General features: G+C 34.0%; 1 protein-coding gene across 6 annotated transcripts; it reads left to right on the top strand.

Moving 5' to 3' along the window:
- Positions 1–1,125: 1,125 nt before the first annotated feature.
- On the top strand, positions 1,126–26,577 carry LOC128246918 (zinc finger protein 713-like). 6 transcript variants are annotated; one of them, XM_052965456.1, is made up of 6 exons: positions 1,127–1,545; positions 8,126–8,236; positions 18,362–18,486; positions 19,048–19,213; positions 20,867–21,042; positions 24,136–26,577. In XM_052965456.1, the coding sequence occupies exons 2-6, from the start codon at positions 8,137–8,139 to the stop codon at positions 25,042–25,044; spliced, it is 1,476 nt and encodes a 491-aa protein (XP_052821416.1). In that variant the 5' UTR covers positions 1,127–1,545; positions 8,126–8,136; the 3' UTR covers positions 25,045–26,577. The 6 variants fall into 6 exon arrangements, with proteins under 6 accessions (XP_052821418.1, XP_052821416.1, XP_052821413.1 ...); XM_052965453.1 differs by having other exon boundaries at positions 1,131–1,551; XM_052965459.1 differs by lacking the exon at positions 24,136–26,577 and adding an exon at positions 22,088–22,491 and having other exon boundaries at positions 1,195–1,551.
- The last annotated feature ends 1,024 nt before the right edge of the window (positions 26,578–27,601 follow it).

Below are 27,601 nucleotides of genomic sequence, written 5' to 3'. Positions count from 1 at the left end.
ACATATATTCTACTAATTGTCATTATAAATAGTTAGAAGCCGTTTATTTAACATGCCTTACATTTCATAGCCTCGAACCCCTGTTGGATTTGTTTCGTAGAAATAATATGACCGAAAATGACGTAGTACATTTTATAAACATGAACATTATTCCATAATCATTAAACTGTTGAGCAGTGAAATACACGTTGTCTTTCGGTGATATTTTTGCAAAAACGATAAAGCGAAAATACGCCATGTGTCGTGATGAAGATACGATATAATAATCTGTCGTTTCTCCGCTCTGCCACATGTCGCATATTCGCCCCGTCACTTAGAGTACTTCACCTCGCATTTTCAAGGCATTTTGCGTATTTTCGTATTGACGCATTTTTGTATTTCTGAGATCAGCCACACAACCGTCTCAAAATTATGTTTAATATTTATTCTGCTTTATATACAATGTATCATGGTTTTTTATTTGTCGCTAGGTTTCTCTTCCTATGAAAATAGGAAATAAATAAAAATAATAGTGTTTGGGAAAAATAATACTATTAAATCTAATGATCTTACATTAATTCAAAATACAAAAAAAAAACAAAAAAAACAAGGTTAAACATCTGTGAATTTTAAACAAAACTGCGCACAAACACCTAGCTCGTATTTCAACTTTACATATCGAATGCATTTTTGGTATATTCTGCACCTGTCTTATTAACATCAAGCTCCCTGTATTTGAAAGTAATAAAGCAATTGGGGAATTAAGCTACTTGTTATATTTTATTCCGTCTGTTGGATTCTATTGAAATCTTTACCCTTTTCAATGTGGTTATAATACCAAAATCAGCGACACTGGCCATTGTGACCGGCTGAAGTGGCGATTATAGACTCGTACCGTACTGTACTTTCCATTCGATACAAGATTACCAAGAGAAGAACATTGTTTTTTTTCTCATCTTTTAACAGTAAAATACTCCTCTGTCATTATTGAAGAATTTTTAGTTTTGTAGGCTCAAAAGCATGCTTCAACGGACAGTGATTTTTGTTATAGAGGCCTTTGCTTTGTTTTAAGAGTTCAAAACGAGCGTTTGACTTGCTTGGATGAATAGGTTTAAACAAGGGCTTTAATCTAAACATAAAACAAAACGACGAAGGTTTTATTATACGAAACGTGAGCTAATCATCACTGAACCGCTTTAACCTTCCTTCAATAGTAAAGAGAAATATAAAAAAAAATCCTTATGCTGCATTAGTCATAATGGGGGAAAAACCAACGACATGAAATTAGAAAACACTTTTTTTTTCGTCTGAACCGCGCAGATGAAAAGATCATGTGACTACATTTTTTTCATATTTTTTATCGTGTAAACGTTGAAGTCGAGACGAGTTGGCTGGCGGTCGGTGTAAAATATCATTTTGAGCTCTCACATTTTGAAACAATAACTATGGAAGAAAATAGCAAGCGTTTGGATTGATGTGTAATAGAGTGATAAACGGCGTGTTAAGGTGTTTAGACTGATGAGTGAATATCCTTTCATAATATATATATATAAACGAGACTGACACGTTAAGGTAAGTTTTAAATATTGTATCTCTTGTTTGTTCGGGCAACCCAGGCCATGACCGATAAAAAAAACTCTCAAGTTCTGATTGTCAAGAATATTTTCAATATTTTTTTATTCTTTCCACATAGTTGTGGTCATCTTTTTATTGCTTTATTGTTTACGTTTTAGGTCGTTATATTGCTTGCATTTGTGGCCATGCTTTTCTGAAAACTATGATAATGCATGTCTGAAAATTGTGATCATGCATGTCTGAAAATTGTGATAATGCATGTCTGAAAATTGTGATCATGCATGTCTGAAATTGTGATCATGCATGTCTGAAAATTTTGATCATGCATGTTTAAATTGTGATCATGCATGTCTGAAAATTTTGATCATGCATGTCTAAATTATGATCATGCATGTCTGAAAATTGTGATCTGAAAATTGTGATCATGCATGTCTAAATTGTGATCATGAATGTCTGAAAATTGTGATCATGCATGTCTAAATTGTGATCATGCATGTCTGAAAATTGTGAAAATGCATGTCTGAAAATTGTGAAAATGCATGTCTGAAAATTGTGATCATGCATGTCTGAAAATTGTGATCATGCATGTCTGAAAATTGTGATAATGCATGTTTAAAAATTGTGATCATGCATGTCTAAATTGTGGTCATGCATGTCTGAAAATTGTGAAAATGCATGTCTGAAAATTGTGATCATGCATGTCTGAAAATTGTGATAATGCATGTCTGAATATTGTGATCATGCATGTCTGAAAATTATGATCAGACATGTCCGAAAATGTCGATAAATTATGATAATGCTTGTCCGATAATTATGATAATCCATGTCTTAAATTTGTGATAATGCATGTCTGAAAATTGTGATAATGCATGTCTGACATTGTGTTAATTCATGTCTGAAAATTGTGATCAAACATGTCTGAGCATTGTGAAAATGCTTGTCTGAAAACATTGTGAAAATTGTGAACATGCTTGCCTTGAATTAATATACAATTTGACAGTGATAATAAATTCATCAGCTGTTCATGTCAGCTATACACAGCAGATGTACAGTGCATAATGCATTTGAATTTAAAATGCATCAAACGTATGTTTCTTTTGAATAAAAAATCTGAAATATATTTCACACAGCTAGTATACCAATTAATGAATTAGTGAGTGAGTGAATGAATCAATGAATAAATCAATCAATGAATAAATCAATCAATATACAAATCAATCAATCCATCAATCCATCAATTAATCGATCTCGCTCGTTCACTCACTCACTCGCTCACTCGCTCACTCGCTCACTCGCTCACTCGCTCACTCGCTCACGCGCTCACTCACTCACTCACTCACTCACTCACTCACTCACTCACTCACTCACTCACTCACTCACTCACTCACTCACTCACTCACTCACTCACTCACTCACTCACTCACTCACTCACTCACTCACTCACTCACTCACTCACTCACTCACTCACTCACTCACTCACTCACTCACTCACTCACTTTTCTTAAAACAATGTAGGTTTGCACTTGATATGCATTTTAATGTTTAAACTAGTGTTGGGAATCGGTTGCAATTTTACTATCGATGATCGGTTCCACTCAAGTAACCGATTATCGATAGTACAATCGGTTTTCAAAATACTAGATAGTACCTGAGTTGTAGTTTTATTCATGTACAGTATTAAACTCTTAATCATTATATGCATATACCTTATGTCTATGATTGAAATTATTAAGTGTTGTTGTATAAAAAATAGTTCATTTTCTTGCTCATCGTGGCTTTCATCAGCCATTTTGTTAAAGATAACATCCGAACACTTACTAATATATTTTTTTTCGATAATCGATTATAACTAAATACTATCGATTGTCGCCGATTTCAGGCCCAACCAATCGATTTTCGATTATAATCGATCATCGGAACATCACTAGTTGAAACCAATCGATTTTTTATGATCAAATCAAAACAAATAATCGCATTTGTGATTTAAAAAAACACATGATAACGTGGGTATTTGTGGCCACGGAGCTATTAATCGAACATGCATGTTAACAAACGAAAGTATAATTTGTTTTGTCATAGCTAAATCTCACTAAAGAAACCAGTATTATCGAGAATTTTTATTTTGTCGGGAATGACGAAGACCGTCTGTTTACCGGAATAAACATGTATATACTATTTTTTCTGGGTTGAACTTGAGCCAAAAGCCAGAGAGCCTGAGCCAAAACTTGCATAATAAATGCGTCTTTTTCTAAAAGTAAACTATGCAAGAGATATCACGTGAGGATTTAGCAGATAAGATATCACGATAAAATCTCCGCATGTATACAAGTCAGAGTGTCCCCTCCCCCTCCATGCAACGCCCGTTTCGTTACGAGGATTATAAGGGCATTTCAATAGGTACCCGGAACGCATAAGAGTAGTTTACGCGGTATACATTCTCATTCTCGGGGGTTTGATAATGATAAGTCTACGCATAGTATCATTATTGGACTAATAACTATTGTGACAGATTACGTTTTATCACCAGTTATTAAACTATTTTGGTACGCAGAGTAAAGTAATGTGCGTAAGGATTGGGGTGTGGTCGGATGGGGGCAGGGAGCTTAGGGTTTTTGAATTGAGGGAGGAGACTAAATTTATTTCCTCAGACTTAAGGAAGTTATAATTATAAACTCAGAACATTCAATGACGGTCCACATTGGATGAAATGTGAAAGGTTTTAGACTATGAGGGTGGAAATGGTTTTCTCTCAAAATGCGTGTTCATGGCACAAAAGCAAACTACAAACATTTTTAAGAAAACCAATCAAATATTTTGATGAGTGTGCATGTAGAATACTTACTTTGTAAAACAGTACGTAACAAACAATTCTTTTAAGTAAACATGACTAGATTCATTGACTTAAAACGTTTCTCATCACAGCTATAATATGGTATTCAAGTTTTAATTGCAATAAAATGAGCGACTCTAAATTGCAAGATATCTGACAAAAAAACCCCAAAACAATCTGCATGTAAAAAGCGTTACTTCAAGTTTCAATAACATGACTTGACATTTTATTGGTAACACAACACTCATAAATACTTTTATGCTAATTGACTTGAAATATCAATTACAATCTAAAACGGATATACTATTGCATCTGTAAATTGAAGCTTAAGTAACCACTGTTAGCAAGAATATCATTAACCATGCAACATTACTATGTAATAATAATTGTATAAATTATGTGAAAAAACACAGACTAGAAATTTGCTGCACACCCTCGAAACGAATATGTTCATTTACATGTACTTCTCTTACCTAACATTAAAACAATTTGACATGTGTTAACATTATGTGTCATATACTTGACAAATTGCATTACTCGTACATTTTACCAATTATGCATAATTTACATGAAAAATTATATCAGATGTATAAAATCATACATTACAGTAACATTTTGAAAGAAAAATCTGCACTCTTCAATGAAGTCAATTTAATTGACCTCATTTAATTCAAGTAACACTTTCAAACCGATATACTTTCAATATATTAACACCCTGCTCTAGTCAGTATCAGATTCGTCTTCAAACACGATGTCAATCAAGCTCCACTTCGTTATCGTCTTTTTCCGAGTCACTGTGGTTTACTTCTTAACTAGAACACAACATATCAATAATTTCTTGTGAAACAACGTTACCACATGTCCACTCGTTTTCGATACCACTTGGGCCTTTTTTCAACCACTACATTCTATAGGTCGAAGTCGTAGTAGGTAATTTTCATGAGACGTACACTTGATAGTTGAGCCGGGAAACTCATGTTGATACTGTTATACGAGTCTAGAGAGTAACCTTGATCGTGGTTCTTTTTGCAGAATGTGTCATATCTCGATTCGTTCACCTGTGTATATTTTGGTTAAGTATTCAGCAGTCAAAGCCTTCGATTTCTTCAAGAAGGTGACAAAGTTTAGACAGTGAAGGTATATGGTATTTGTATTAGTTCTTTCTAGGAATTGAAGCGGTGCCAGTATTGTATCACACCTTGTGAAGCTATTAATGGTTAGTACTACTGCACACATATCTTCTCCTTTGTTTTAGCAATCTCTTTAACATTGAAAAGTCGCTGCTTGTTACTGACACCAGTATGAAAAGAAAACTGGAATGCTTCGCTCGCAGCACTAGGACATCTGTGTCTGGATATCTAACAATGACCGTGTTTATGTATGTCTCTTGTTAGGATGAAAACAATGCCTCCTTGTCAAATATTTCAATATTGACATCTTCGAGATTTGAAAGATGGCAACACATTTCTCTTAGAAAAACAGCGGTCTCAAAGCTTTCTGCAAAGTTGTTTTTCCCATAAAAGCCTTCCAGTCCGTAGGTGTTATTATTTTCGGACCATATATCAAGAATGTTAGGGTAAACAGTCAGCTCTTCGAATTTATCAGGTACTCGTGGTAGGCTTTGAAGTGTTGCATTGCCGTCATATATGTGTGCAACATCCTCACATGGTTTTAAAGGGCATTCCGTCAGCAGTTACTAAGAACCATGGAATTTGACCAAGGGAAAGAGGCAGTTTTGTTCACAATTTGATTGTTTATGGACTCCTCTATAGCTGCATGGCCCGATCCATGAGCACAATATAAAATCTAATTCATGTTAAAGAATTAGGTTTTCCAACTTGTTTACTTATTTATGTATATGTTTGTAAACTACATGTTAACGAATTGAGTATGAATTAATTATTTCTCATTTATATACCATTTTAAAATTTTTGTTGAAGAAATACATATTTGTTATATCATTGTGTTTAAACATTTAAATTTAAATGTGTTTGCAATTTTATTTGATCTAACTCTACATAAATATTTTACATTCAAAACTTTTGTCTTAATAACTAAATTACGGTAACGTAGGTTACATCACTGCTTCAAATCAGAAATAAAATAATAAGTGTGCATAATTAAAGTGTTAAATTTTGTAAAAAGTAGTAATCATTTACCAGCATGAATCGTAATAACACTCGCGTTATCTGCACAATCATATGAAGGTTAAGGGGTTTATTGATGAAATCATCTAATACAGTCTCACCTCGTTGGCTCGAAATCGCTTGACTCGAATTCATCGTTGGCTCGAACTGAATGTAAAGGACCGATTAATTCAAACTGAGCCTTCCTGCTTGGCTCGAATATTCCAAGGCTCGAGGTAAATGGCAGGGGATAGCTTAATGTCTATTTAGTCTGCATTCTGATTATCTTAATATTGTGTTATCAAAATAACCTTTATTGCATAAGAATTTCGACGTTCTGTTCCTAGTATCACATGAAGGATCGCCACGTTTCAAATTTTCTACCAAGATGAAGTTGCTCGGGAAACTTCAAGTAAATGTTTAAAAAAAGCATCATGAAAAATCATGAAATTCACTCAATCTCTTTACGTCAGCTCATGCGGTGTTTAAGTAAACATACTATAACAAACAAGGTCATTGCCTTGAAAAATTGTAATTGATCGTTCAATGTGTCTGCCGTCTATGTTTTATACCGTCTCTTTTTGTAGCTTTGTGATGGATAACGCACGTAATGAGAATGTTGATTGCCTGGGAAAAACCGCCATATAGATGAGATTTTTTTTAATTGAGTGCTGCATTTTTACGATTAGATCCGATTAAATCAAAAACGCTTCAGTACGAAAATGTTATTAAGCAAAATATTCAGAACAATGAACTGACATTAAAACTTTATTTCTCAGTATAAGAAGGTTATTTTTCATAGTTGATTATCTTTATCGCTTAAGACCGTGCAGTTTTTATTGTGGTTTTAATGATTACATAGCACTCGTCTAATATATTCATTGTCTTACGATTGGGCGAATTGTTAAACTTTTTTTGAATATGTAAAGCGACGTTGAAATTTACACGTAGATAGATGGTAGTTTGCATTTAGTACACATTGTATATAAGTATATTAGATAACTCAGATGTCGAGTATTATAGTGAGAGGGGATACAGTGGATTAGTGATTAGTTGTCCGCCTCTCAACCAACAGTTTGTGTGTTTCGATCTGCATCAGGGTGAGAATGGTTATGGGGTCCACCTCTCACCCAAGAGGTCGAGGGTTCGAATCCCACCAATATTTTCTGACCTTGTTAAAATGCAGCAATTCACAGTTTATGCTAGATCGTTGGAAGGTGTGATCCCTTGATAAATCTGAGGAAAGAAATACATACATTTATGTTAAATATCCCTAAAAGTTTTACAGATATGACACCACAGCAGGAGTTAAGTTCCAACTCTAATGACTCTGCATAGCAACACATACTGTGTCGATTCTTATAGATAAGGAAACAAAGATAAATCGTTTTTGACACAGGCACCGGGTTTTCAAACTCATTAAAAAAAACACCTGCCAAAATGTGAAAAAATTATTATAAAATATAACTAATAATTTTTCACTTTTTTGTAAGCACCGTTATTTTTAGTCTGGAATTATAAGACTTGTTTTTTTTTGTTTTTTTTAATATAGGAGTTTTAAAATCCAGTGCCAGTGGGTAAGATACTGTAACTCATTATGAATATGTACTTTAAGATCCACCAACAATGGAATCATGTCCGCCAAACGTCCAGACAACGCCAACTTGGGTGGCACCAGGTGTTATAGTGACACGGGCGGAATGTTCCTATACTGAAAATGGGCCAGGTAAAGTCGATTACACGACAAACAGTACGCATGCTTTCTTTAATACAATTTAATAAAACATATCTACACCTATTTCAAAATCAAAGTGCCAATGAGCTGAAAGACTGTTTCCGGTCAAGTATGTGAGGATTGTGATTTTTATTCAAACAATGAGAACGGATGAAGGGCACAATAGAATGAAAACAGTGTCTGTAAAAATTTTAAAAGTGACTTGTGTTTGGACGAGGGCCTAGAGCACTTGAGTCCACATTGGGCGAGAAAACAGACATATCTACGTCTATTTTGTTGCGTCAGATATTTTGTCGATGAAATAGTCACCTATATCGCCGAAATCCACTATTCCAAAGTATTTAAGTTTACAATTTAAGCCCCTTTCGCGTTTTTCTTAAGATTTTTCGGTGCTTTGATTAAAATATCTAATAATACAATAGGAAATTTAATAATCATATATATCATTCTCTTTTATAACCATATACACGTGTTTTTTACTTAAAACAAAGCATTTCATATTATTTTACAAACAACTAGAGGAATAATTCATTTGAAAATGCAGAGCTTATCAGATGATTGTTTGTCCGCTGTGAGAACAAACATGTGGTCAGTTAATGTATGTAGAAACTATATTTAGATTAATTGGAAATCGTCTGATCTGAGAATGAGAAAATATCAATTTTATTGTTGTTTTTTTATTGATAAATTAATGTTTAATGTACGTATGTTTGTAGAAATAGTGCAGTTATAAATAATTGGCACTCTTTGTTTAATCAGAACAACTTTTTTGACCTGACCTGTGAGTATTATTAACGGGAGAAGAAACCAAACGATTAAACATGAGTCCGTCTGAATATGCTGTCGTCGAATGATTTGATAGCTGATAACAATGATTTAATTGATTTCAACGTGCGCTTAATGATTTACAGCGGTGTGGTATCGAAATTCGTCATAACTTTATAAACAAAATTTACAATTTATACACCGGTATAAAGCTCAAGAAATAACTTTTTTTTTCATATAACAAACAGAAATTGGCATTGCAACGACGAGTTTAAAAGGCCGTTAAATGAAACTCGTCAATATTTGACCGCCAGTGCAGGTTTAAAAAATAGGAATGTTTTCCCGAAAATCGTGATAACTTTATCATTAGAAGTTTTATGATTGCAATTTACACACCGATATAAAGCTAGGAACCTAATCTTTCATATGATTTAAACTATTATATCGTAACGACGATTTGATTAGCAGTGCAGCAGAGAGTTAAAAAACGTTCAGTGTTAATCGGTAACAAAAGAGAGCAATAATTCATTGCTCATAATTAATAAAAGAGCAATATTATGAACATTTTTTTTTTAATTTTCCTCATTAAACTTATACCGATATAATCATAAGAGAATATTATGTTGAATAATCGAAATTTGAATTGGAGTTATATTTTAATTATTTCCTTTGCGAGTTCAAAGTATACGGAGAGAAAATGATACCTTCGGACTGCATTCAAAGCCGAAAGGCGTAATTAAAAACGTCAATGAAATAATCATTATGCTTAACATTTTAACTTAATTTCAATCAATTGAAAGTAAAGACACTATTGTTTCGTTTGATTTTATATAATGTTTTAAAATAACGGTTCACGAATAAAGACAACTTCATATGGAAAATACGGATTGTGTTGTTTGTAAAAAATACTAAACATGTATCCTTGGTTTGCATAATCTCTTCATAAAACATAAATGATTTGTATTATAAAGAAGGTTGCTTTCGTTTGATGTAATGTTAAATTTGGAGTTTATTTTCTTTACATATCATTACATCATGGTCATGATTATGTCAGAAAACAACAACAAAGGGGTATATTTTTTTGTAAAAGCCGACAATAATTGACTTGATCACAGAAGTACTAGGGGTTTACCTATTAGTTTATTATTATTTGTTTTACTATTAAGTTTCCTCAAGTTAATGCATACTTTAATAAGATTTATCTATTACGTTTTTTCTTTATTCAGGATTGTTGGGATAAGAGTGAGGTCTGTGCAAGTAAACTGGTTAAAACCCCCCAGTAAACTTACATTGTTCTGACCGTTCCAAGGCGGTACCTAACAATCCTTGATAAGCATACCTAGTTTTTTTATATACTTAGTAGTATATATGCACTGTGATGTTTGTGGAGTTTTATGTTTCTTGTTTGTGTTTTTTTTTGGTTTTGTGTTCTATGTCTATGGCGTTTACACTGTGTCATTAAATGAGGTTTATGTTTAAACTTCAGGCCCCAATTTCTCGAAACTTCTTAAGTCCCTTATAACAGGATTAAGCTAATCTCACTATTTTTGTTGTTCTATAAAATGTGTTATATTTACTTCTTCAAGAATTTTTAGAAATTATTTAGGAATAATCTGTATGATTATCAGAATAAACCATTTTTCATTTATCAAAATTAATTTTCAGTATGTATTTTGGCTGTTTGAAATAAGCGACTTAAGCCTTTTAAGCTTAATAAGTTTCGAGAAATTGGGGCCAGGCCAATGAGCTTGTTTCTAAAGTTTTTCACATAAATATTGGATCAAACATAATTACTCAAAGGTTGGAATACTAATACTTATCATAATCCCAGCTCGAATGCATGCCGAAATTAAACTAAACTCATCAATTTTCATTTTTGATTAGGTTTGAATCGAATAATAATCTTAATTCATTGTAGTCGCTCAAATGGCCCGTAAGCTTGGCTTGCTTTTATTCTTCTTTTCTTTGAATGGTAATCACATAACATAACTTTTATTTTGAATTAATACAGATTATCATCATATACATCAATCAGTAATTCATAAATTCACAAATAATGAAATAAAACTCAATTGATAGCTCTAATTAGCTTCTATATGCGTTACATGTCACAAACAACAATAGAGAAGGAAATTACATTGCATTACAAAAAAATCTACTTTACAACATTGATTATATTGTCTTATTGTTTAGAAGCTTTTATGATATACTTGTTTATGCAATTGGTGACATATTTCTGACATTGAGACGTTGAATATATTTGAACATACTAGGCCTTTTTATATAATTAGAAGAGATATTCTCTCTCCTTAAGTCACTATATATAAAGTACAGAAAATCAATAAAATGATATTAATCCTCTAACTCAATTCGGTATAACAATATTTTTAGGCCAAAGGTACAATGTTTTCGAATTCGGATCGGTGATATTCGAAAAAAATGGTCATAGTTCATATGTTTGCAGAACAATTAAAACCACACACCTACGGTATAAATAAAATGAAGATTCACAAAGTATTAACTTTTTATTCCGGTAGTACAGCTTATAAAACTACAACAAGGACAAAACAGTCAATGAATTGAATATATCAAAATACGTTGATAGTTATTCGATCCATCAAGAGCATTTCTTGAATCGTTTTAAAGCTTTGCATGTCATAATTGATGCTGTAACATTTGTGAACAAAATTGAATCACCAACTAACTTTTTCAGCTCAGAAAGCTTTTCATGATAATTCCCATTGGCTTGTCACTGTAAGTGCACTGTCGCCAGGGAAAACGAATCGAGCAAGGAAGAAATCCACCAGGAAAACGTAATTAACTATTACCAGCTAGACCCGAAAGTACAATCGAAAAACAGTTATAGTAAGGCTATGTATGCTAGTTAAATGAAGGAGGTTACTGAAGTAATGGTTCTTCTTTTTGCCAAGTTATTTTAAGATCCGTTCACTAAGATGGCAAAACCTTTTATAACAGCGGAGGGATCATGTGATGGGTTTATGGGTTTATAGTAGTAAATTATGATTATATTATCACATATTTTGGTTGAGATCTGTACCTCAGCATTTTATTATTTAAATATTGCCACAAATATGTATTATAATACATGGAATGAAATAGAAATGTCATTACGCAATCCCGGCAGCTGCCATACTATGCCAATTTTGACAATGAAAGAAATGGCAAAGTTCAAGTCACAAATTTAGCAACTTAGTACTTATTTAAAAGTATGCATTACCATTTATTAGGTTGCTCCTTAATATGTAAAAAACATATAAACAAATGAATTTTGAATGACAGTATCACCAGTGTGACTTAGAGCTTTTACAAAAGTATCAAAAGTAACAATACCATATTTCAAAAGATAATTGACGATTCATAATTACATCAGATTTCTTAAAAAGTGTACAATACCATCAATTTATGTCATATTTATACACTTACTCAAATAAGTTGCCCATCTTTATTTGCGTATGTGTAAGTAAACATACACAAACCTCCTTAATTACAAATCCATTTTGACCGAATATTACCGATCCGAATATGTTGGCTTTCTGTAGTTTTTCACATTAATATTCAAAATATAGTTACAAAACCGAATTAAAATTCATAAGCTATACGAAAAAATAGACACAAACACCTAAGCTTTATATATTTCAGTACATTGTATATTGAAAATTCTATACCGAATCTTGGACGAAATCATGAAAATTACCTTTCAACCATAACGGCTAATTTTCATCCCCTTTGTTAGTGGTCCCAGACGAGACATAATTGTGCATTACTCACTGTCCTAGCCTAAAGTTGAATGCCTAAAACTATGCCAAAAATACACAAGAACGTACTTTTATGCAAATAAATGAAAACATTAGAAAAAAATACTCCTGAAATTTATGCGGAACATGTTCAAATTCCCATAATGTTTAAGGGATGTAAGCCTATTTTTGTATGAATATATCCAAATGCCTTCTCTTAACCATTACGTTTTTAACCTCCCCAAAATGCATTTATCGCAATAACAAATTTCAACCAAACCGAAAGTTACTTTAAGTATAATTTTTTATTTAGCACGCACATCGTCATTACAAAATTTGCATATCACTTGACTTTCTGAATACGTAAAAGTATATGTTGCTTTAAATACAAATAGCTTTCCCGAATATGCATCTGAAAATACTTATTTTATCATTTTATCATTATTTTACTCCATGATATCGAAATTGCAGAAAAAATACAATGTTTGTTTTTGGGGGGTAGCGCACCCACGCCGGTCAGGTCAATAAAACATAACCGTATGATAACACCACCTGAACCACTAGACCACCAGGATTTTCTTAAAACCAATCGATATGATGACATGTTAACCAAACTTTGATAAAATCACTTGGTTATGTCAATCAACTAAGTTACGCAACAACAAAGCTGTTTACGCTTATATGAAAAACGTCTTCAGAAAAGATATTTGAGCAAATATCAACATTTGCTTAAGCTTTTGGTATCTCAGTTTTAACACTCCTTATGATTTGCCACACTTTATATCGTCATACACAAAAAAAGTGCATTTCACAAAATCACAAGAAAGTGCCAACCTGCGATTTTTCACGAAACAATATTTATAATTTTTCATTCGAAAATACTTTCATCACATTTATTTCGAAACAGGAGCTTTATTCCTTTATGTGAAATTTCATTTGAAATTGGTCAGCATTTCTCCGGCAACTATTAATGTAAAGCTAAAGCAAAATGATTTCAGTGATCTTGATCTTTGAAGTTGAAGATTGCTTTCGTATTCTACTGATCCTGACCTAACTAATGGTGTTGTATGAAAGGAAGTCTGAAATTAACGGTCAAACCCCCTGGCAAATAAACGTAATTACTCGTTACGTAAAGGTATAGTTCTTCGCCAATGGAAACTCGCTCATGTCAGTGCAGTTTTTAAAAAGAATGACCATCAGGACGTCAGCAACTACATTTCCATTTATCTGCTGAGTGTTCTTAGTAAGGTCTTTGAACGCATTATTCATAAACATGTTTTCAACTTCTTCATTCAACGCCATAACGACTCTCCAGTCTGGGATTGTCTCTAAATATTCAACTATCTACCTCCGTGTATCATTCTTTCTGTCAAGCTCTCAATGAAAAAAAATATGAATCAGGGCAGTATTCTGTGATATATACAAAGCTTTTGATCGAGTCTGGCATCATGATCTTTTATTTAAGTTAGAAAGAAGTGGTATAGCAGGGCGTCTTCGCTCATGGTTTGAGAACTAAATTTCTGAGCGAAAACAATGTGTTGTCCTTTCAGGAACATTTTCATCTTACAGCTTCTATTTCAGCGAGAGTTCTCTAACTTGAAGGTTCCATTTTAATTTTTATTTCTATTCCTCACATAATAATATATAAACGATATCATCGACGGAATACATAGGGGATATCATGATAGGACGCTTTTCTGGTGACCTGTATCACGTCGAGTTCGGTGTGTAAACACGTATCTGTCGAGACCGCAGAAAATCGTTTTATTGTAATATTCCATTTATTATATACCTGCCTTCGGTTTCAATTTAATTTAAATTTACCGCCATCTGTCAAATGCAGGTTTGAATTCGAATGTGTTACGTAGTTTTGTGTAATGAATCCAAGGGAGGCTACCACAGCGATACGAAGTCAGAAGTTACAGAATTCACATTATTGAGCAAAATAAGAACAACATATTTTATGTTTTAGCAAAATTAACAAATTGCTAATACGAAAACAATTATTAAATATCACAGCACACACAAAAAAACAACAACAACCAAAAAACTGTACTTATTTTACGAGAATACATTAACCGTCATTTCATGTACACGTTAAAGGATTCTTCAGTTAAGAGATCAAGTTCAAACTTAAGTGCAGACAATTTTGCGGCGTATTTCAAAACTATTAATAATCCAGAAAATCATTTCTATCAAGCCGACGAAGACATTTTAAATTTTAATGACAGATATTTGGATGTGGAACTTCAGATTATGTTTGCAGAGTTAGACAAAGAAATTACATTAGAAGAAATAGATAAATCTATTAACAATTATGAAAAAATATAAGCGGCGGGGTAGATTTATTAATGAATGAGATGTTTATATATGGTGAAAAATATTTACATTATTTTCTTGCTTTATTTAATTCGTGTTTAAAACGAGGACATTTCCAAAAAATCTGGTCTGGTATTATTGTTCCGATACTCAAAAATGGTGATGAAAATGACCCGAGCAATTATAGAGGAATAACATTACTTAGTACATTAGGAAAATTGTTCACACGATTTCTTAATAACTGGTTAAACGAATGGGCAGAAAAATACTCAGTTTATGTAGAAGCTCAAGCAGGTTTCCGTAAAGGCATCAGCACAGTGGACAACATATTCATACTGCACTATTTAATTAGTAATTGTTTAAATAACAACGACAGGCTGTTCTGCTTATTTGTTGATTTCCAAAAGGCTTTTGATTTTGTTGTAAGAGATGTGTTATGGTTTAAATTACTTAAATATGGGGTGAGGGGTAACATACTGAATGTAATCAAATCTATGTATAAGAGTGTTAAGTCAAAAGTCAAAATGTGCGATAACCTAAGTTATTATTTCACATGTGATTTAGGGGTATGTCAAGGTGAAAGCCTTTCTCCTTTTTTATTTAATATGTAGTTTAATGACAGTGAGGAGACATTTATTCTACAAGGAGTGCAAGGTATCGAACTAGGAGATTTGATATTATTTGTGCGATTGTACGCGGACGATATTATTTTGTTCGCAAAAATTGCACATGAACTACAGAATTCATTAAATGTTTTAGCTGATTAATGTGATAGATGGAAGCTGTCTGTAAATATTAAATAAAACTAAAGTTATGGTTTTCAAAAAGGCGGTAGACTACCACAAAATTTGTCTTTCAAATATAAGAATGAAGAAATAGAAATTGTAAGTAAATTCAAATACCTTCCCCAAGTTGGGATTTTATTCACCACAGGAGGTTCATTCAATGAAACTGATAAAATGCTAGGAGGCCAAGCACTAAAGGCTATTTTTAAAATGAATAAGTACTTATATAAGTTCACCGATATTTCACCAAAACACATTCTTGATCTTTTTGATAAACTTATAGCTCCAATTCTCAACTATTCAGGTGAAGTATGGGGATTCAATACTGGATCTCAGGTTGAGCGCACACATTGAACATTTTGCAAAAGGTTGCTTGGCGTTAAAATATCAACGCAAAATGACTTTATTTATGGTGAAACAGGAAGATTAAATCTAATAAATCGAAGATATGATACTATTATTAAGTTTTGGTTATAAACTGTGTATGTGTGGAGATAACAAATACAATAATAAATTAAAAAAATCACTTGATGCAAATCCTGACAAAATAAATGGGGCTTCGAAAGTGCAGGTATTACTTTCCCAGTTAGTGTTTTACGAAGCTTAGTTAAATCAAGGAGTAGGGAGTCGTCCAATATTTAAATGCAACTATACATGAATCGTCTAGGTCAATGTTTTACAGAACTGTTTTCAGTTTTAAGTTTAGCGAATACCTCAACCTTCTCGCAATCGTTTTAACCATCAATACTCTCTTCATGGAATGCGCGTCCGCCATCCACAAGATAATCTACAGCACTGCAATCATTTCGCTTGGCGCTGAATAAAAATGTTCGTGAAGTACTTGCTCACTATTACCAAGCGTCTAGGGTCAACAACGTCCGCCATGCTGAACTCCGAATGCATCCTTTATAAACATCTATTTTCTAAGAATACCGTAGAATGTCCACTGTGTGCATCTGGAACAATAGGAGACACTTACCACTTTCCTTTTATGTCCATTATATACTAAGCACAGAATGGGCTTGTTTAAAACTCTACGTACCTTAACACTATAACTATACAGCTTATATTATTTGGATACAATAAGCATGCCTTCCACAAAGTACAAACATTTAGTAAGCACCAAACGTTTTACAAACTAATTTCAATATCGAGCTCCGTCTCCGACTCGGCTAAGCAACTTCTAATTCCCTTAAATCTCTCTTTCCGTTCAATTCCTTCACTCCTGTCCTATCTTCCGCAATTCATAATGTCAAACTTTTCTGTAAGTTTATGCATATAGAAATGCATAATATTGTTGTATAATTATCGTTTTGTGTCTCGATTACGCCTTCTTGTGTAACAATGATCACTGTTTGTTTATTCTTTTTAAGTATAATTTTATGAATTATAAATCAATCATAATATATAAGTCAACATGTCAATTCTGGTATTGTACCCCACATGCTAATTCTTTAAATGATATACAGAAAAGAGACTTAGAAAAAGAATTTATGCTTACTTCTCAATTCTGTAAATGTGTACTTTAATTGTTAGTAGAACTAATTCTTGATGTCACATACATACAAATATTGACTACCATGATTATTTTGTCTTATTAGTCTTATTATAAAAATATCAGCTATCAGTCAAAATAATACCAATATTTGACTTTGATAATAAAAAATGGTTTATTGTGATAATCATAAAGATATTTTATATCTAAAGTATAAAAAGACTCTTTAAAAAAATTATACGCAAATTATAGAAAAAAAATGCCTTTATCTTGTTACCCCGTCGATAAACTTGGGCCGAATCAGACTGATGTCAAAAATGAAAAACAAATATCCAAACTTGTTTGCTCGATGAAAATAATATGCGGATCATTTTTTTCAGTATTCATGAAGTAGATACTAAAAATGAGTATCACAACTTGAAAATGTTTTGTCAAAAGCCATTAGTACAGAAACATAAATAGATCTAATGACGTTTACAGGAGGGAACTCATATATCATGGATCGATCTATTTTGAATTGCTATATGTATTGTCAATAGCCTCTGTGAGGTCCACGTCTTCTTGTAAGAATAAGTCACCTGTTCATTTGTATATAATAGGGTCATAAAAACTGCGTTTTGATCCGGAATGTCGTATTCGACTCTCGTGGACTTTTGCAGATTCGGATTTCACGAGGCGCAAATCGAGTGAAATCAAAATCTGCAAAAGTCCACGAGAGTCGAATACGACATTCCGGATCAAAACGCAGTACTAATAACCCTTTTATTATAAACATTACTGGTTAGATCACTTAAAAGCCACATGTTTTCATAATAAATGTCATTTTAACGACGCACTAATTTGTTTTATGACGTCATTTTAATATCGCGCGACGATACTTGTTATGAAGTGACGTCACAAGAGTGGAATACGGCCGTATTGCACTGGATGGACTATATCAAATTGTAAAAGGAATATACATTCAAAATAAAACACCTCATATCAATGCGTGTTTTAGATTGCAACCTTGCTGACGGGGCGCCGATGCCCAATAAAGAGCTTCACCTCTCGGGTGAAGGGAAGACCGCCAGAACAAAGCCCGCCCTCATTGGCGAGAGAGACGTCCCCCGGCTTGCTGAAACTGTTCGTATCATGAACTAATATCTTTCTATAATTGTATATGATAAGATAATTGTTATTGCAATTCAAAGACGATGTAGTATATATATTAGAAATCACAATTAATAAATAACGTAGAGACAGCATTGAATATATTTAAGACAAGACAATAAAGTTAACTGACAATAACTTGGAATTATAATCTAGGTTGTTTTTTGTCCGGTCAGCGTATTGGTTAGTACACTCGCTACTCACCAAAGCGACCTGGGTTCGATTCCCGGCCAAGGCGCAAGTGAGTTTGGTTTGTGGTCACCAAGCCGGTAAGGTACTACGGGAATTCCGGTTTTTACCACAGCTCAAGTCCATACTCTCGCGTAACATGATGCCAACGAGAGTAATTGATATGAAGTTGTTAAAAGTTGTTTCACAATTGTTGTGAAATAGTTAAGTTAAAACTTATATTCCAGATATTCGACAGTATGTATTAGTCTCAGTTTTTAAGTATTTAAAAACAACACACCATACGACACATTATCTATAAACTACAAGACTAGTATGAATGTTTTCTGCCGCTTTCTCTTACAGACAGGGCGAACACGCTGTGCAACATGCGGGAAGTGGTTCCACAGCCGCCAGCAGCTATCGCAGCACGCGCTTGTGCACTCTGGTGTCAGGAAATATAAATGCCGCTTCTGTGACCGCGCGTTCAAGCAGCCGTCGCACCTCCATCAGCATCACAGAATACATACAGGTAGGTTTGTATCGCACTTTTCTCGTGCAGACATTTTAATCAACCACGAACGCGGCCACTTTTAAAGTATCCGGGCTCCGTTTCAATGAAGACCGTAAGGCTTAAAGCTGCACTCTCACAGATTGAACGTTTTGACAACTTTTTTTTTATTTTTCGTCTTGAAACGAGCAGGTTTTTGCGTAAATATCTGAAAACCAGTTATAACAGACTGATTACAAAATATCAGATCGCAGAATTTCATATTTTCTCTCCAAAATTGATGTTTTATGCATTTTTCTTAAATCGTTGGTAACGGTTTAAGCCATAAAACATTAAATTTGGAATGGAAATATGAAAATCTGCGATCTGATCTTTTGTCAACAGTCTTTCATCACTAATTTGCAGATATGTACACCAAAGTTGCTAATTCCAAGACAAAAAAATAAAAAAAGTTGGAAAAACGGTAAATCTGTGAGAGTGCAGCTTTAAAGGGGCTAGACACCAGATGGTCCCAAAATCAGCAAGCACAGTAATTCCTCAAAACAAGCCCAGAATTTTCAATGTGAGATATTACGAGGCCGATCAGGCATCACTTTACATGGTTAAATAATAAAGGCAACACTCATATTGCTGTCTCATCTGTGTTTCCGCGTTTAAAACAGTGCATAATGATTTCCCTGTTTAAATATATCTGTTAAGAGTACAGATACATATACCGACGCTATTTTTAAAATCACTTGGATAAACGTAATCAACGGCAACCCTAGTAAATTTTGAATTTTAAAATGCGCAAAAAATGCGAAAGATGCATGTGTCATTAGCAATATGATACATCAGTAGGTAAGATTAAATACGTTGTACACAACGATTTCAATTGTATGTTAGTTTTTGACGATTTTCTTTCTTTTTCTTGCAATTGTATTTTATCTAGCCCCTTAAAGATCTTAAATTTCAATGGTCGTGCGTTACCACGTTTTTTCAATAATTTAGGTCATGGATGGTATATATTCTGCCCGTAGCTTTACGGGAACTCTCAAGCAGCGTAAAGTTTACGAAATGGTATAATGTTGAAACGTGGCTCAAACCATTATGAACGTCTTCGATAGTATCACATAATGGCGAACAGCAACCAATTATAAACCTCTAAATAATAATTATTCACATGTTGTCATGCTCCTTCATTTGATAAACACTATAAATGAATCCAAGCAGAGTCTTTCCTAGCTGTCCAACCTGAATCACAAACATTTGTTCGTTGAAACAAATAGTTATTATAATAAATGACACCCCTACTTGGGAGAATCAACCCCTGTGATTGTCGACTGCAAAATAGTAAAGATACATACTTGAAGATGAAGAAAGCAACCTTCGTAAATTACAAAAAAAACAACAACAGTTAATGCTAAATACTTACATTTTACTACGCCCTTCATTTGAGAAACCATACAAATATTTGGATTTCCGGTTGCAGAGGAGCCTTTATAAAGCTGTCCGTCATGAGTCATTACCTTTGTAAACTACACAAATAGTTAAAATAATTACTTACATTTTGCCGCGCACCGACAGGTGAGACACGCTTCAAATGCACGTTCCTGGTAGTAGAAGACCCCCACCTTTGCCGTTCATTGCAAATTTAGTTACGATAATTAATTATATTTTGCTACGTCCTAACAGGTGAGAAACCATACACATGCAGCATTTCCGGTTGCAACAGAGCCTTTCCCCAGCTATCCAACCTCAATCACCACCTTCGGAATCACGACAAGCCGGAACCGCCCCCGGAAAACACTTGTGTCTTCTGTGACCGGGCGTACGCCAGTGAGACGGTGCTGCGGACACACCTGGAAAAGGTTGGATATTTAGTCTGATATAGTTGTATAAGTTAACAAAGTCCGACTAAGGCCATTTCCGGTAAAATGGACATGCTTTGTACAAAACCTATTCCGATGAAGGGCACATTCCAATCGAATGAAGATATCAACATACACAAGGGCAGTAATGGCAGGTGCGTCCAGGTTTTCTGGTTCATTGTTTGGGGTGAAAAACGTCTTCGATTCGGTGAGTATTAACTCTGTTTTCTATATGTCTCAACGATTTTTTAGAAACGATCTGGTGCAGCGAATGGAGAGCAATTGCTTGTTTACGATGACGCTTGTTTAAGATGAAAATGTATTATAATATCTCGTGAAAACAATACACGTTCTTACTAGACTTACCGACTCACACATTGCAGTTTATTCTTCAAAACTACGATTTAATACAATTCACTTTCGTGCACACCTCACCAGTTATCTTGTGTTGGTCAATGACAGTTTTGCTATTTTTTCCGAGTGCAGATAGCCAGTTTTGGAGATAGATTTGCACATTTAAGGAAATGCTTACTGGTTCATTATGTACATTTTTAGAACGCCGGTTCATCCAAAATCTGATAAATCTATTGTATATTTATAATTGTGTATTATACCATAACTAAGAAGGGTCATTTTGATCAGTGCTTCAGCTTAAAGTAGAGCTGCCATTATGTTTTGAAGGTAATATAGGAGGTCGAGACACGATTTAGTCTTTAATTGAAAAAGTGTTTACTGAACTTGTGACGAACTTAATTGAAGACGTTAAATTGTTGACTGTTTACTGAAGGTTGTCTCCCTTTTAAATTTGACTGCAATATTTAAACGAAATGCTTAAAGATAGCTGCATAATCTGTTAAATAAATTCTTTGTTTCTTTTCATTGTTATTTTCCAAAAAGGCAATTTAAAATAATCCACGATTTTATCATTAGTGATATGAGTTTAGTCTACATCAACTCGATTGACCAAGACGTATGAATATAATACAACTATTTTAATATACTTTTAACATCTTCTTTATGTTCTAAAGGCTATCATCAATTTCAGTTCAAAATGGCAGACATGCTGGGAAAGAACGCTACAAGTTTGATGAATGCGGGCAGGGAAATGCATCACGTTTATCCCACGAGTTACACATACAGCAAAAGCATCATCCAGGGAAGTGTCATGTGTGTAAAGGATGTGGAAAGTCATTTTCGACTAAGCTTGATATAAAGAGACACAATGACAGAGAGGATAAAAAATGAATTACTCTTGCAAGTTTTATGAGAAATAAGAAAATGATTTAAGTATTATCATCTTTTATTTTGTGTAAAACGATGAGGCACTCATTTAAATCTGCTTTGTTTACAATTGCTGTGTCAGCTTTAAGCTTCGTTTACCATGTTTGATGATGTCGTGATTGATCTGTGATTACGAATTCCTTATTCATTTTCAAATAAACGTGTAATATAAAGTGTCCGCCTTATTATAACAACTCCAGCTAACTCGAGTATGAACAGACTCGTTTAAAAAGAAACAACATCGTTTCTTATGTTTAGTAACATACGTACATAATAAATATTACATATACAAACTGAAGTGATAGATGTTACTATTGACGATATCCTATCGTTATTATGAGAATAATATATGTAAGAAATAACAATTACATTTAATGACACATGTATATGTTAAAACTATATTATTCGCATTTATTTGTATATGACAAAATATAAGGGGACGTTGACAGTAAAGTGTTCCTTGAACAAAGCAAAAGCGGTGAGAATACAGTTTACAATGTTCAAGTTTTAAACAATTATTCCAACACTCAGATGAGAACAGTGAGATAGATTGATTTAAGTTACAACTAATGTACCTTTTATTATCATAACAGTCAGACTTTTCTGAATACTGAATACGGTGTGAAAATTTTAGTTTGAAATTTGCACAACTTATAATAAGATCTATTCAAAGTATGCATACAAAAAAAGAAAATTGTTATGATACAAATCTTTCATTCCCCGAAAGTATAAATATAAAGTTACTTATGGTGTGAAAAAAACAACAAAACAAGTTGAAATGACTAGTAATTCAGTGGGTTACAACATCGAATAGATTAATCAGATTTAGGATAAAACAGTGTTCTAAAAATGTACAGAATAAATCAGTAAGCATTACCTTAAATGTGCCGATTTATCTCCAAATCTGCACTCGGAAAACAGTAACAATACTGTCATTGACCAAAACAAGGTATCGGATGAGGTTTGCACGAAAGAAAATGGTATTAAATCGTAGTTTTGAAGAATAAAGTGCATTGAGTGAGTCGTCAAGTCTGTAAAAAAACGTGTTTTGTTTTCACTCGATATTTAAATACAGACATAATTTTCATCTAAAACATGCGTCATCGTAGATAAGCCATTGCTCTTCATTTGGTGCACAATGTCGTTTCTAAACAATATCGTTGAAACATATAGAAAACAGTGGTAATACTCACCGAATCGAATATTTTTTCCCCCAAACAATGAACCAAGAAACCTGGACGAACCTGACATTATTGCCCTTGATACAACGCCTTGTTATCTTACTGGGGATTATGCACCAGTCAATTGTAACCACGCCCCCCCCCCCCCAGGTTCGGGGGTATACCGGGGATAGCCGGAGAATCGGGCCGTGTTTTTACCTTCCAGGTGGCCCTGCAATTCTGGGTGAATGCGGTGGTTTTGTCCTCGCGCCAAAAATAGCGGGAAATGAGCCTTAACTAGGGTCCCTGGGGTGCGGGGGCATTTGGCTGGGATTTTACCAGCAGTTCGTCCCCGCAGGGCGAGGATTTTACCGGGCTTGACTGGACCGAAAGTCAAAGTCCCGGCTATTCCCCGGACCTGGGGGCCGTGGTTACAATTGACTGGTGCATTATTTCCGATTTAGTCAACAGGTTTGATGTAAATGAGAACATAGGAATAAACGCACGTCATAATTGAAATTTGGGATTTTTTCCTTTTAATTAATGCATTTTGTTAACTTAACTTTCATTTGATAAGAAATACGACAACTATTAAAAACACTGAATATCACAACAAAAATAGCGTCATGATTTTGCCATTCAAATATTTTAGATTCATGGATGCAGCCCAGAAAGTATGTCTGCAACGAGGTCTACCAACTATGACTCCGCGAAAAAGGGAAAACCCATGTGTTCAATAAACAACAATGTGACGTCACAGGGGATACCTGAGGCTTCTTCTTTACACAGTTATATGTTACCCTCGATAAGACCTACGATATCACCTTCGGCCGTTAATGTGGACAAGAATATCGCATCCCTCAGTAGCGGTTTCGAGAGCGCTGTTATCATCCGAACATTATATCCGAAATCTGTCCCTGCTCCCAAAAACTTTATCACAAATACTGGATTGTATAGCAGCATACTAAACGATATTCACAATGGTAAAACGCTGAACAATACTTGTATTGATTTAACAAACAACGATTATAAAAATGTTGACAACAGTGATTCGGTACCGCCATTGAAGAAGGCCAGATTTGTTGTTTCTAACGAAAGTGTTTTACCTGCAAGTGGCATTAATATACCAAATGCTTATGTTTCCGGGATTTACATTCAACCTAATGCTGGCAATTCCATACCGACCATGAACCCGTCGAATATAAACGGGACCGAGCTAAATTGTTCACAAGAGAACGGAATGGAGTTTATAGAAGACATTTCTGTCATGCAATATAACTACTCATTAGGCGATGATACAAATGATCCCTACGAACAAACAGATAGACAAAACGGCTTTGCAACCAGCCACGTTAACGGGACCGCCTTGAATGGTCATGCAATAGTAGGTCATACAGAAGTAAAACAGTATGGTAACACTAATTACCCAACGACAGAACTCAACGAATGGACGGACGGTGGCACCGATGGGACACTAGAAGGAAACGTCGCGACTGCCTTCCGCTGCCGGAAACGGAAAGCTTCTCAGCCACAGAGAGTTGTGTATGCGACACAAGAGTAGACTAAACATTTCCAAATATGTCGACGAATTTGCTCCTTGTTCTCCATCTCTCATTCCCTTTATATACTTCTCTAAATATGCTAAGGGTCATCGTATTGTGTCTAACACTGATTGACTGATTCCGGTGCTTTATAGAGATTAAGCAATGATAAAAGAATGTTTCCACTGTTTGTAACTAAAGCATATTCTCACGTCCAAAATCGAGTGTCAGCACGCACATAGCTGGTACACAAATCAAAAGAAGTCATTTCCGCTATTATTTTACTCGCTCATCAATCGATCAAAAACTGTTAAAGGAATACATATATCAAGAAATTGAAACTACAAACACCAGCAGCAAATTGTATCAAACTGATAAAGTCATTGGTTTGCTAAAAATTGGCCAAAATATTTATTGATTGGTCATTATTTATCCAAAGATTAAGAGTAACCAATCAAATCATTCAAATTTGCAAGCTGGCCTTAAGATAACCTTTAAACAATACATTCAAGTTGTATACAATAGGCTGCTGCGGATATATTTGTTTTTAAAGTTATTTGCACTTGCTTCGCTTTTACAACTCCGATTGGATATGAAATCCCTTAGATATGCCTTCCTTACCTTACAGACGATTAAATGCTTATACCGCTTCCGTATCATAACTCTAACCGGTGTTTTAAAGGGGCTGTACTTCGTATGATGAAAAAGCGAAAAGAAAAAGAAAACTGTCGAAAACTGACATAAACTTGGTATTGATGTGTACAATGCATTAAAACTTACTAACTGAAGTACCACATAGTTTACAATTAATCTATTTTTCACAGTTTATTTGGTATTATTCCATTAAAAAAAGATTACTAGGTATGTCTACCTAGTAGAATTCATTCCCTATTCGTGATTTGCTAGTCGATGTTATCACGTGATAATACCAAGTTAGGTATATAGCTGAAATATTCCAATCATTGAGAATAAGCCTTCGCAGCACAGTGAATACAACACTGGTCTGCAATGTTGGCGACCCCGGTTCGAACCCGGTTTCCGACTCGATTTTTCTTTACATTTTGGTATTTTTTTTACAATTATGATATCAAAGAGTAAACCATTTTATTAAATAATTGTCCTGAGATTCGTTACAGAAAAAAACAACGTTTCTTTGCGCCAATCTGGTGTACAGTCCCTTTAATCAAATCTACGATTACATGTATTTCGATTAAATAAAGCATATTCTAGTTCGTGTCCACACTTCATTATATAATTATTATTTTTTTATATATAGTTTACGATCATATCACAAAGAACATAAGAAGTTCAAATGTAAGATAATTTGTTCTGCAATATACGACCATGTCGCATGTAATATACGACCATATCACATGTTATATACGACCATATCACATGTAATTTACGAGCATATCACAAACATCGTTAAGAGTTCTAATATGAGTTCGTTTGTTCTTCAATATACGACTATATCACATAGAATATACAATTATATTATATAAATGGTTAGAAGTTCAAAGATGAATATGTTTGTTATTAAATCTACGACCATATCACAGACATCGTTGTTCATGTAAGTACATATGCGGTCAAATTTGAGCAAGCGGCTTATATGGTCCAGGTGTAAATGGAGCAATCCATGACTTCCGCTTGTTCAAGTCTAACCAACGGCATGGCTAACCATCACCATCGAAAAGGGCAGATAACCAACACCAAGGACAGCATGCACAAACGATATGAGCAGCTCTTTGAACTTACATAAACTATTTTGTTGCATTTTTCCCGTCATTTTAGAAAGTTTCCAGAAGAATTACCAATTAAAATATAAGTTGAATAGGTTAATGCCATATTTACTGTGAACACTCCACAAAAAGCATTTCAACTTATACAAATTATGGAGTAAATGCAGCATGGAAATGTGAAGTTTGCAGTCTGACAACTTCACAATGTCAAGTCGACAGGGAAAACATGTAACCAGTACGATGTTTATTATTATGATAGTTCACACGTTCGCCTCTTTCAAAAATATAGTATGTACAATAACATTTTGGGCAAATTATCTTTATCTTAACGAATAATAGGACTATCTATCGGGATATTGTATTGTTATACTTTAGATGCTCATGATACCGTGCAGAGCTAAGAGAAATTCATTAAAGCTTACAGTACTGGTAATGTTTTTAGGAAACTTTTTGGACAGAATATCTTTATCTTAGTGAATGATTGGACTGTCCGTCGGGAGATGGCATATTGTTATGCCTTAGACGGTCATGATATCGTGTCATTGCTTAACAATTTATTCACCTTAAGATGGACAATTCATCAAGTCACAAGCAAACATTGATCTTGTTTAGTAAAACACACTTGCCCGAGTTATACTTGTTCTAACTTGAGAAGTATTGATGGGGTACACTTTACATCCATACAGTTCTTTTACTTCAATGTATTATTATGTTTAACTATTTTGACTTGCTTGGATCAAAACAAAAAAGAGAAAACATATTAGCGTTTAAAAATGTGTTTTTTTCACAATAAGTAGCTACTTGGTCACTAAAAAACCTAAAGAAGCGCCTAAAT

The sequence above is a fragment of the Mya arenaria genome, chromosome 9 (genome assembly GCF_026914265.1).
Source record: "Mya arenaria isolate MELC-2E11 chromosome 9, ASM2691426v1".
Lineage (NCBI taxonomy): Eukaryota > Metazoa > Mollusca > Bivalvia > Myida > Myidae > Mya > Mya arenaria.
Note: the sequence above shows the minus strand (reverse complement) of the source record. Positions and strands in the feature narration are given on the sequence as shown.

Excerpts from the sequence above, each read along its gene's own strand:
- LOC128246918 (XM_052965456.1), top strand. The coding sequence starts at position 8,137 with ATGGAATCATGTCCGCCAAACGTCCAGACAACGCCAACTTGGGTGGCA. Across the intron at positions 8,237-18,361 it reads CTATACTGAAAATGGGCCAG|ATTGCAACCTTGCTGACGGG; the intron begins GTAAAGTCGATT and ends TGCGTGTTTTAG. Across the intron at positions 21,043-24,135 it reads TGCGGACACACCTGGAAAAG|ATTCATGGATGCAGCCCAGA; the intron begins GTTGGATATTTA and ends CAAATATTTTAG.